The sequence below is a fragment of the Phaethon lepturus genome, unplaced genomic scaffold (assembly GCF_000687285.1).
Source record: "Phaethon lepturus isolate BGI_N335 unplaced genomic scaffold, ASM68728v1 scaffold19510, whole genome shotgun sequence".
NCBI classification, from domain to species: domain Eukaryota; kingdom Metazoa; phylum Chordata; class Aves; order Phaethontiformes; family Phaethontidae; genus Phaethon; species Phaethon lepturus.
The window spans coordinates 10186-22533 of record NW_010510109.1 but is presented as its reverse complement, the minus strand read 5'-3'; the positions used below and the strand labels follow the sequence as shown (position 1 = coordinate 22533).

At 38.5% G+C, this 12348-nt stretch overlaps 1 protein-coding gene across 1 annotated transcript in view; it reads right to left on the bottom strand.

Moving 5' to 3' along the window:
* Window positions 1-2029: 2029 nt before the first annotated feature.
* The window catches only part of E2F3 (E2F transcription factor 3), a gene marked incomplete at its 5' end in the record, with an annotated part of 19692 nt that continues 9373 nt past the window's right edge, over window positions 2030-12348 (bottom strand). Inside the window, 5 exons of the mRNA XM_010296018.1 lie at window positions 2030-2572; window positions 3274-3409; window positions 6379-6493; window positions 9194-9352; window positions 10541-10760. Coding sequence (XP_010294320.1) covers window positions 2307-2572; window positions 3274-3409; window positions 6379-6493; window positions 9194-9352; window positions 10541-10760 — 896 coding nt within the window. The remainder of the gene's footprint in view (window positions 2573-3273; window positions 3410-6378; window positions 6494-9193; window positions 9353-10540; window positions 10761-12348) is intronic.

The window sequence follows — 12348 nt, the reverse complement described above, 5'->3', positions numbered from 1 at the left end:
AAAGTTTGCAAGAAGTCTGTTCATAATTCATATAGGGGGAATAAATAAAACCAAACCTGTGTTATCCTAACCCCTGGATCTCCTACTACGTCTCTTTACGTGTGTCTTTTTTTATTCTTGTTTCATTCTGACTTAAAAAACACACTGAACGTTTTGTTAGCATAATAAAAAAAGGGATTGAAACGTATCTGGTGTTAAATGTGTGAGCACTAATAATGAAAATAGCAACAGCTAGGTTCCAAGAAGCAGCATGATAGGCACCAAGAAGAATTTAAATAGCTGTATACAAATCTAAACTCTTTAAAAAATCCTTTTTATTGATTCATTACCATACAAAATTTATTCAAATTACATCCATTTGAAGTGGTAAGATCACAGCTAGAGAACAGGTCATCCTTTAATAAATCTATTCTAAAAACTCACCATAAAAGCTTTTTTTGTTTTGTTTTGTTTTTTTTTTTACAGTATTTTACAGAGTTTTTTTTTAAACTAGCATAAAATGCAAAGCTAAATTAGATTAGTATTTTGCCCACGCACATTGGGACAAGTGTTTAATTTGTACAAGAAAAGATGGTCTGCATTAGTCTTCATTTTCTCTTCCCCCACAAAAGTGCCCCTTTGTCTCACAAATCTTCATGCTCACACAACTTTTACTTTCCTCTTCCACAAGACAAAAACTTTAAATACTACAATTTTATTTACAGATCCACATCTAAAAAAAAAACTCTTAAAAAATTACAAACCAGCTAGAAAATATTCTGGCAGTGTTTTACAAATTCATTCTATTGTACAAAACTGCTAGATAACTAAAGTGTGAGTTGAGAACATATATCAACTTAAATACAACTGCTGAATGATCTATGCACACATTTGTACATATAAACACACACTTAATACTGTTTAACAGTTCTTTATGTGTTGCCCTTTATACATTTGTTATATTCCGAAACTCACACAGTCATACAGTTTTCTTATTAGTACTGTGACTGTTTGCCTTTTCATGTGTGAGCTTTCATAGCAGCAACTCAATGGTACCAGAAAACCTGCGTACATAATATTCTACTACAGTACAAATAGTACTGATTTTCTGAGTATGTCAGATAAGCACAACAGTAATGCAAACAAAAGGGTTATATGGGCATCTAATCAACATTACATTAATTTAGTCCAGAACATGGCAACATATTTTACACTCAAAAAAAAAAATTATTTAAGACTTCTTAGAATTCTTCTCACGTTCAAAAAATAAATATTGGTACTATACTACCAAAGATCTTCAAAAAATAAATGCAATTCAGTTGATGTGGTACTTACAGTTATGTACTTTGGAAAAAAATTAGTTCCATTTTGCTGGCGAAGAGAATTATAAAAAGCTGTAAGCAGAGGAAGCTAACCCACTGAGATAAATATGATATATTGAACAAAGCTTGGCATAAGTGTTTTCCATAGAGGGAAAAACCCACAGTGCATCTCTAGTAGGCACTTAACACAAAGCCCCACTTAGTACCACAAAAATTTATGTACCTGTTCTAACACACACTGGGGGCAGTAAAATTGAACTGTGCATCTTCGTTCTAGTTTAAAAAAACAACCAACAGAAACTATTTTCACACACACACACACACACACACAAGCATTTTTAAAAATCTGTGATTACTACGAGAAGTGGCAGACTTTATACTTTTCAATATTTGCAATATACACTACATTTACAAGTGTATTTTTTTTTATTAAAAGCTTTTAAGGACATAAGTATTTGACCTCATAATGAGACACATACACAGCTCAAAATGAGCATTATGACAGCAATTTAAACATTCCCACAAATAGCTGAAGAATCCCATTTCACACTTTTGCGTTACTTCATATTTATGTTCACTGCAGGTACAATCCATGTTGTGACACTCAAAAGACATGCATTCTCTGCAGAAGGCACGACCTGAAATACTATTATAAAATTGTTATTTAGGACTAAACCAGTTCATTGAGCCCTTCTCCGTAAGCCCACTTGTCACAGTAAGCAGAGACTGGGGGAGTGTGACGACAAAACATTTACGGTCACCTGCTTGCACTTGCTGACTCACAAGGCGCTGGAACTTGGGGTCAGGGAGAAGGCCTTGCTGTAAAAGCCTTCACTTGCTGTTCATAGTATCTGGGGGAGTACTTAATTAAAATATCAGCACTGTTCAAGAGCCTAGTTTATTTAATAATGCTATTTTATAGTAAGTAGGGGACAACTCTGAATGATGGCAGGTTTTTTGATTCCATTAAAAACATGATTTAGATATGGACAGCAATTAAGAGAATCAGCTGTATATAAATTCATCCACCAGTGAAGGAAGTTTCTCTAAATCATAAGCGTCAAAGAGGTCACTGATGCCTTCTTCATCCCCAAGGCTCAGCAAATAATCTTCCTGAAGCAGAGGAGGCAGCAAATTCACAAATGGTCCTTCAAAGTTTGAGGGAATTTGGTCCTCGGTCTGCTGGAGAAGGTTGGCTGGAGAAGCCAATGGAGAGATTGTTGCCATATTTACTGAGCAGTCACCTTGTCCTGAGTTAGCAGAAGCCACTTCTGTAAGAGGAGGGAGAGAAAAAATAAAGATGACACATCTCATTAGAAATATTAGACACAGATCAAAGTAACCACTGCATAAAGGGCCTTTCATAAAGCAGCATCTCAACAAAAAACGGCCTCCATATGATCTCTAACTTGGTTTTGATATATTACAAAGGGCTTCTCAAAGATGCTCATGTTGCTATCACCACCAACTTTTCTACTAAAAAATTATTTTATAACATTTAAGCAGCTACTGGGGGACAAAAAAATAAACCAAGTGGAGTAAGAAATGCCCATCTTTTGCTGGAATTCATAGTCAAAGGGAAAACTTTGTAGGCAACAGATGCCATCAGTGACTGTGTAGCTGCATATGCCCATACTCAGAGATTTTTGCCTCTTGTATTGAAGCAAATCTTTGCTGCTACCATTCTCTTTGAAAATGCAAAAGGAACAAAATTGTTTCTTTCTTCAATATTGTGTAAACTTTGGTTACATATGATATGCAAATAGGAAACTTGTTTTAAATGATTGATGCAGAGGAAAACATACTTCCCACTATATAAACCAGAAAGGCACAGTGGAAAATCAGTACCTTAGCTTTTCACTTCTTAGAAAAATAAAACCAAAAAATAAGAGCTGGATATCTGAAGTTCAAAATGAAATCTTGAATGAGAGCGTGAAGGAAGGCCATTAGTATTACAAAGAAATAATTTTACCTTTGGAAATGGTTTTGGAAATATTTCCATTGTGGTCCTGGCTGTAGGTTTTCATTGGACTGAGGGCATCGTTTTCCTCTGGGCACAGATAAACTTCAATAGGTCCTTGAGTACTAGATAAATGTATCAATGCACTCTGCTAACAAAACAAACATGAGTAAGGTGTTACACCAATGAACATGACAAAATATTGACAATACGGAGCAAATTACCGGGGTGTGAGTGTTTGAATACATTTTTTTACTAATCAAAAGAACCTGAAATCCCCTGTGAATTTTTTTGAAGATGTGAAAGGTTCGGCTGATGTATCTTGTAGGCGGGAAGAGAACATAAAAGCTTTTCCCACTGTCTGTAGCACACAAATCTCAGAAGCCCAACATTTTATGTGCTGTATCATAACCAGAGTGGTATAAAGGATCAAATTCCTAACATTTTCTTACAACCGCAATAACCTGCAGTGTTCTGATGGAAAGGAACTACGGGATACAGTTCACAGGTTTTGTTGTTACTCATAACAATGTTGTTGGATGTATTTGTGTAAATGTTTCTGCTTTAAAATAATGCCAAAACATTGTTCTCACCCAAAAACCTTCAGCACTAATTCATACTCAACTCAAGCAGCTGTATGTAAGTCCACCTGTTCATCAGGGAAATTTTTCCAAATAACAAAAAAAAGAAAACGTGCCATTTTCTTCACCCAAACTTGTTTATGTAAGTCCTTCTGCCCCCTCAAGGCAGCAACTCTAACGTTGATGGTGTTTCTGAATAACAGGAACTCCTAATTAGTCTCAAGAAATCATGTTTTCTTAACTTTCAGACATTGATTCAATACAAGAAGATGACATATACAGACAGAAAATCTGCAAGGTTGCTCTTAGTGGTATGACGGAAAATCATAAATTACTCCAGTTAAAAATAAATCTGCTCCAGCTGTATTGCATTAATAGTTTTAAAAAGCATGAATGCAGGCATTATATACCTCTTTGCAGACTTGTTTTAAATACATTTTATTGTGCCCTCGTATTATTTGCATTCTGACAGTTACGTAGCATAATAGACAGCATTTACAACTACAGTGACCCACAGCTGAACAGGGATACCCCAGGGCACAGAAAACAGTTAAGGGTACTTAGGACAATGCTAGAAAAAAGGAGATAGGAAGAGCTGGAGTGGGAGAAGGTACTGTTGAATGACTGAGGTATGCAAAAAAAGACACTGAAATGTAACTGCAAATGAGAGAAAGAAGTAGGACTTTACTGCCTGAAGCTGAAAAGTAAATTAATAAGTTGGGTATAGGGGATAAGGGAGGTCTAGGCACTAGCTTTAATGATTGTGTGCATCTCTCTCTACATGCCTCATTTCACTCAATTAAAAAGTCAAGCGTAATGCCTAGGGGAAAGAAACAGGAAAGCAAGCAACGATAACAGCAGATATTTATGGATACTGATAAAAGATATCCCTTCCTTGCTGCAGCAAAATTATTTATTCTTCTAAAACCTCCACCTAGGTTCAAAGGGGAAATTAAGGACAAAGGCAGACAAAAGAAAAAAAAAAAAAAAAGGACTGAAATCATTATGGGCCTTGGCAATTGGAGAATAATCTTACAAAAAGAAGTGACAGAGAATGTGGAGTCTGTTCCTGCCTGGCAGCAGGTAGCCCTGGGCACAGTGAAACCAGTCCCATGTCAGTGATGAAGGAATACTGTAGAGGTATGAAACAAATTTTTCACAGCGAGGGTCGTGAAACACTGGCACAAGTTGCCGAGGGAGGTGGTAGAGGCCCCATCCCTGGAAACATTCAAGGTCAGGTTGGACAGGGCTCTGAGCAACCTGATCTAGTTGAAGATGTCCCTGCTCATGGCAGGGGGGTTAGACTAGATGACCTTGAAAGGTCCCTTCCAACCAAAACTATTCTATGATTCTTTACTTCTATGAACACAGCATGAAGGATTCTGGGCGTTAGCCCTATCTGTAATTGCTCACTGAGAGAAGAAATTAGGTACATTTTTAAACCTCTAAAGCAGTGGCTTGTGCAAATTATTTATGTTTGCCCAACATACTTGGGTCTGTCATAGTAACTGGGAATTGTAAAGCAGTACACGTTTGCCACTAAGAGATAAAATCACAGGATGAGCTGAACCATGTGGTTCATGACAGGAGTGAAGAGAAGTAAAGCTACTTCCTGAGGATATCTTCAAAGAAAAGCTACCTGAAGCATTTTTCTCTGGAACTGTGACACAAGGGAAGGGAAGTGAGAAGCAGCTAAGTCACCCTAGACATCTACCTGAGATAAGGAAAAGAAAGAAAATGAGGACAAGAGCCAGACATCTCATACACAAAAACACTCAGAGATAGAGACTGTGGCTTGAGTAGCAAGGGACAACAGAAGAGGGACACACATAAACAAAGACAGCTTCAGAAATAGAAGTACTTACAGTAAAATAGAAAAGGAAATCCCTTTTCTTCACAAGAGCAAACAAAAAGCGCACTAGCAGACTGCACGAAGTTTTACACAGATGTGTAAAATCAGTGTCAATGAAGCAAAGAAGATGATGGAAGAAAGAACAAGAATAGATTCTACGAGTAACTGTAATACTTCAGAAAAGAAAACGCTACATGAAAACATACATCTCATTAGGATATCAGTAATATGAGTCATTTAGGATGCTTAAGGCATTGAGTTAGCCATCAACTTTATGACTAAAGCTACACAAAACTAAAAAATATGAACTGAATCTCTTAAGAGAAAGATTTTACATGGTTACAAACAGGGAATTTCAACTGTCAAGGAAGAGCTCTCCTTTACATAAAGTATGGCACAAGAGTATAATCTGTAAATAGTGTGGATTACTCTAAAGGAAAGCTGGAATTGAGAGAAAAGGAACAAATAATGATTGCCCTGTGTAAACTAATTTTTAAAGTTTCCCTTTCCTTTTTTATTAAAAAAAAAAAAAATCTCTGAAGTTTGTAAGACAGATGAATATAGGACTGTACGCCAACATAATCCAACTTGGGCCTCAGTTACCAGAGTGAGGCTTACAACACACTTGCTCCATCTATAGAAAAACTATATATAACCTGGCAGGAAACACCAGGTTCTCCTTACCTCCACTGGGTCAGGCACTTCAAGTCTTGTTTCTGGAGGAGCTTTCACAACTATAACAGTTTGGTCTTTAAGGCCACTAATTTTTCGAATATCTTGATACGTCACATAAGCTAATGTAATCACTGTTAAGGAATTTTCCAACCTGGGTTACAATATATTCAGACTATTAGAAGAGGCAGAACTCTTTGAATTATTTTTCCATTTTCTCGTGGCTAAGTTGCTCTTAGCCCAAAGTTTTCTGTTCTTTACAGGGCTTCTGCTTGCAGTGAAACTGTGTGAGAACTTCCCTTTGATCTAACAGCTGGGGCCACTACCAGGTGACAAAAGGGATTCTCTGTGCCGAGTGCTTCTCTCTCTTCTCCTTTACACGCATAAAGCTACATAAAGGTAAAGCTCAACAACCTGAAATTACTCACAGACTGCACAAAGCAGATTTTTTTTTTTTTTTTAACACACTTGCTATCAAAATGCAGAGAACTGGAAATCACAGAAAAAATGTAAAGGAACTTACAGATGCATGTTATAGATGTGCATATACAATATATTTTTGAAGTTACCAACAAAATCATAATTTCAGATTCACTTGAGGGTTTTTTGTAAACATTTATACAACATATACATAAACATATAAATGTATAAACATTTATACAACAGTCATCTATTTATATATTAATTTATATTATATAAAATTATTTCAAAAACCTGTTTAAACAACTACTTTAAACAACTTGACAGTGTAGAAGGTCAGTTTCTGCATAAGCATTCAATGAATATGAATATTTTGCTGTTCAAGATGAATTTGTCCAAATCAACATGAGTGTTTTGGTGGGTTACTGCACAGTAGTGCCTCATGTACTGATCCATGTAACTGAGGTGTCACAGTGCTTTTGGTTGCGAAAAGAGCTGTGAAATGGCCACAATCACATGCAAGCGCTTCCAGCTCATTAGTTTTGTCACCTGTGAAGTATCTAGCATAATGTTTACACCATAGAAATAAAAAGCCTGATTTATGATTGTATTTTTGGGGGGTGTAAATGTGAACAATTTTGGTAAATGTGTACCGTTACCATGCAGTACAGCAAGACAGGCTGCCCAGGCTCAAGACCCCAACACATCCCACATGTAACTTGGACCAAACAAGTTAGGAGCCAAAACAACAGGTCAGCTTTCATCTAAATGGCTTTTATCAAGGCTTTTACCAGTCGTTTAGTAAGGTTTGCAAAGGCAGAGTACAAATTACAGCAACAGTGGCTGTCACTGTATGAACAAAGGAAAGGATGCCATGGTTTTCAAATAAAGCAACAACCATCTTCATTTCTGTAGCTAAAAGCTCCCCATGCTAATGCTGGGTATATCCCAAAATATTCAAGGTACCCATCAGTTACTTTCATGATTTTATTTATAAGGGAGACAAGGAAGCACACTACCTAATTGTGAGGGGAAAAAAAACCCCAAAACTTCAAAAGCAGAAACTTTGTCTTCAGAGATTAAGCAAAGGAAGGTCCATGAGTATTCAGCAGGTCATCTCACATCAGACTGCAGGGAGGAGAGTGAAAGACAGTACTGCGACACACTCAGTTTTGTCCCCAGGTTTCACACTTCTGCATTCCTTCCTCAATAATCACTAGCATTATCAGTAAATCTAGAGTCACAGAAGGATTTGGGGAATACGCTCTCCTAAGTCCAAACGCACGAGGCCAACACGCTGCCAATGCTGCTCCCTCCTCACCCACTCCCAAGGGAGCCAGCACAGCAGGGATCTCTACCACAGACTCAGCACTAGAAAAATAGAGAATCATAATACTCATTTCTGTCTTGCTTAAATCTGTTAATGGATCAAGCTCTTAGCTGAAGGCGGTGCTGACCCTACCCCCTGTGCCACTCGGTGATCTTGCTTTCATACATTGAGATGTAAGCACAGTCCAAAGAGAATATTTACACAGTTCATATTACTTTTTACTCACTCTCTCATAGTTATTTTCTATCCTTCCAAACAGAAAGTAAGTCCACTTTTTTATTAGACGCTCTTTAAAAACTACTGACTATTTACAGTTATAAAAGTTTTTACATCAGCATTTAATAAAATGCTCTCTTCTGTCACTAATAGGCGGGAAATCTAATGAAAGTGAGAATTGGTTAATTATAAGGGGTATTAACAGCCAAAATACCAGAAATCATATGAAGCTTATGCAACTGAGCATTGGTATTACAATAAGTAATTCAGTCTAAAATAGACATTTTGAGAGCTCATAAAACCTTTCTCTCTGATATTCTATTACAGATTCTATAACCAGAGGAATCTAAAACTTTCTTGCAAGTTTCAGACTAAACTGAACTCCCAACTTCATTTTCCTCTCTGTGCACATCAGACATTTAATTTATGTACACATCACTTTAATTAAAAAAAAAAAATTAAGTAATGAGTAGACACACGCACAACTCTGTTACCTTAGCAAAGACTTTGTGTGCACGCTTTTATAATTTCTGCACATATAAAAAAGAGCTTTGCTCTAGGCTCACAATTGTCAAAAAAGCACAGGGGTTGGGATGTTGTCACTCATTAATCAGCTAAATTCTTGGTTCTGCTCTATGTGAACGTGGATGTTAATGGACTCTTTTTTTTTTTTTTTTTTACATACCAGAAGCATTACAGGTGCAAGTGGCTTAAGTAAATTTATATAAAACTACATTAAAATCCGTAAGCCAACTTCTGAAATTTCTGATGCTTTGTATCATAGTACTTGGAGGAATTGTCCTAGTATTACAGGGCACAGCAAGGAGACTGACCACCTTTGAGTTTTGGCAAAAAGGATATCTCTGATTCTCAGAGTCCTCCGTTAGCAGCTTGAGGTCCAGGGTGCAGCTTTGGATTAGCTCATCCAATTTCTTCTCTTCCTGAGTCAGTTCGGTCACCTCTTTCGTGAGACCTTGACGCTGTGCCAGCATGCCACCGTCCTCCGACAGACTGCAGCCCCTACGGATACAGAGGCACCCTTTCAGCATTTGTAAAACATGACCCTGTGCTATGGGAAAGTGAAGAGGCAGGGTTTTATGCTGCAGATCAAGCCCCTTCTCCCTAAACCTGCCCAGAGTGAGCAGACCCAGGTGGCCAAGAAGGCCAACAGCGTCCTGGCCTGTATCAGGAATAGTGTGGTCAGCAGGAGTAGGGAAGTGATCGTGCCCCTGTACTCGGCACTGGTGAGGCCGCACCTTGAATCCTGTGTTCAGTTTTGGGCCCCTCACTACAAGAAGGATGTTGAGTTGCTGGAGTGTGTCCAGAGAAGGGCAACGAAGCTGGTGAAGGGTCTGGAGCACAAGTCTTATGAGGAGCGGCTGAGGGAACTGGGGTTGTTTAGTCTGGAGAAGAGGAGGCTGAGGGGAGACCTTATCGCTCTCTACAACTACCTGAAAGGGGGTTGTGGCGACGAGGGGGTTGGCCTCTTCTCCCAAGTAACTAGTGATAGGACAAGAGGAAATGGCCTCAAGTTGCGCCAGAGGAGGTTTAGATTGGATATTAGGAAAAATTTCTTCACTGAGAGAGTGGTCAGGCATTGGAACAGGCTGCCCAGGGAGGTGGTGGAGTCGCCATCTCTGGAAGTGTTCAAAAAACGTGTGGATGTGGCGCTTCAGGACATGGTTTAGGGGACATGGTGGCGCTGGATTAATGGTTGGACTTGATGATCTTGAAGGTCCTTTCCAACCTTAGTGATTCTGTGATTCTGTGACATAAACTACACTTCCCAGAAAAAGCATCTTTTAATCATGACAACATATTTTGGAACTGCCACTGAGATGAAAAAGTCAAATTACTCCTAAACGCTTACAAAATCTTGCTTCTAACTCCTCTCTCCTCTAACCACACCCTGAAAAAGACCGAGGAAGACAGCAGGTAGAGATGTGTACCTAAAAACTTACTCCACTTGCAGAAGCAAATGAGTTCATCCAGTATTCAGACAAAATGCTGGTTCATAATTTCCCTGACAAATGCCACTTATACACTGAAAACCTGTCTTAACAGAAAAAGAAAGCTTTATCCTGATGGAAGGCATTTTGGATGATTGCTTGCAGCAGTGTTAGAATGGAAGGTGGGAGAAGAAAAACACTGCTGCTCTGTGACAGTGAAACCAGCCGGCAGGAATGGAAAAGGATAATGAATACTCACATCCACTGAATGTTGTTTTTGGATTTTTTCTTAATGAGATGGATGCCTTCCAGTACATTGGTGATATCGTAAATCCTCCTTTTTTGCACCTTGAGGACCTCTGCAGCTCTGTTCAAATCTAAGACCCCATCAGGAGATTGGCTCAGCAACTGAATGAACTTCTTTGTAAGAAGGCCAAGTGATGTATCATACCGAGTCTTTTCTGAAGGAGATTTTGGAGCTTGGAAAGAAAAGAAAAAAACCAGATAAATCAGTTTTCTCACTTTGGTTCCAAAAGCAGCATCCAGAAACGAAAGGATACAGATATTTCTTTCATTTTTACTAAAGAAATCTCTCAAACCTCTGCATTAAGACACAACTTACCACTGGGTATTTATTTATATTGCAAGATGTACTTTTCCAAAAGTCACAGGTACATGAGCAAATACAAACTTTTTTTTAAATGCAAATATTTCCATTAGTCTGACGGATACATATAGCAATATTCTACTTAGGCTTTCACTATGTGAATTTTTAATAGTATTTTTAGTATCTATTTATCCTGGCAGCAATACCAAAAAATCCCCTATGACACTCCTTCATCAGGCTGATAGCCAGCTTTCATCAGGGTTTGATTGTCCCCTCTTGTAAGATAAGTGTTTCACGTGCAATTAAGGAGGACTTAGGTGTACTTCAGTGGGTGAACACAATGACAGATGCCACCAGCGCCAGACTCCACGGCTTACAGAAAACTCAAGTGAATTAGAGGAGATTGACATAAACACAATTTATAATCGTCATTTCTCCATAACCAAACAATGCTCAAGCTGGGCAAGAGTATCCACTTCTTTTACATTAGAAGTCAGCAAATGGCTTGGATCTTACCAGACAACTCGCTGTTCTCATGCACAAATGCAGCAGCTATGTACTCAATAGATGAGCTCTTAAGAGTTTAAATAGGTAGATCAGAATAATTTCTAATTCTAAATGTTCAAAACCTTTGTGTCAAGGGAAACGAGCCAGGCATTATTAGAAGTCTGCTCTGCTGGGTTGAAAGTTTCCTTGTTAGCAAAACCTTTGCTGTACATCTCAAACCTTTCATTTGCTTCAGGTGAGGTCAAACATTATGCAGGATGTATCTGAGGCTGATCTGGTGGTCTTCATGTTCAGGTCCCACACTTAATTGCAGAAGTCAGGCAAAACTGAAATCCTACCTGACAGTGAACCTTTAGATTACCCTGAAATATTTTGAAGAATATGATGGCTTTTCAACAAAAACCAAGTCATTGCCTATTTGCAAAGAGAACCTGCCGTATCTCATTCTTTGGTAGATTCAGGGCTTGTCTGCACTGGGAAATGGAGGAATATCTGTATCAGGTGACCTTGTGCATTTAGAGCAGGGTGGGTTTTGTTTGTTTGTTTTTCCTTTGGGGTTTGGAAAAGAATAAGAGGATCAGAGTGAGAAGGGCAAGAGGCTACTTGACCCCACCTAAAATGGCATGTGCTCCTGAAGAAGGTCTCTGTACAGCCTTATCAACACTGCAGCAGCATCCAGTGCTCTGAATGGGACTGAACTTCTGTGAGAACACACTTCAATTTAAAATGGACTTCATTTAGCTTAATGAAGTTTAGTTTAATTAAAACAACTGTGGTTGTTTCACTTACCCGCTTTAAGTTCGTATCTTCAGCTAATTTCACTTTTTCTATCTGCCTCAATAGAGACAACCACTTAGACTGGTGAGGAAGGACAGGAAAGTACCCTTTCATATCTCTTGCCTTCCCATCACTATCACTCCTGCTCCAGCCGTCCCCTTTCTCCACTCCCCTCC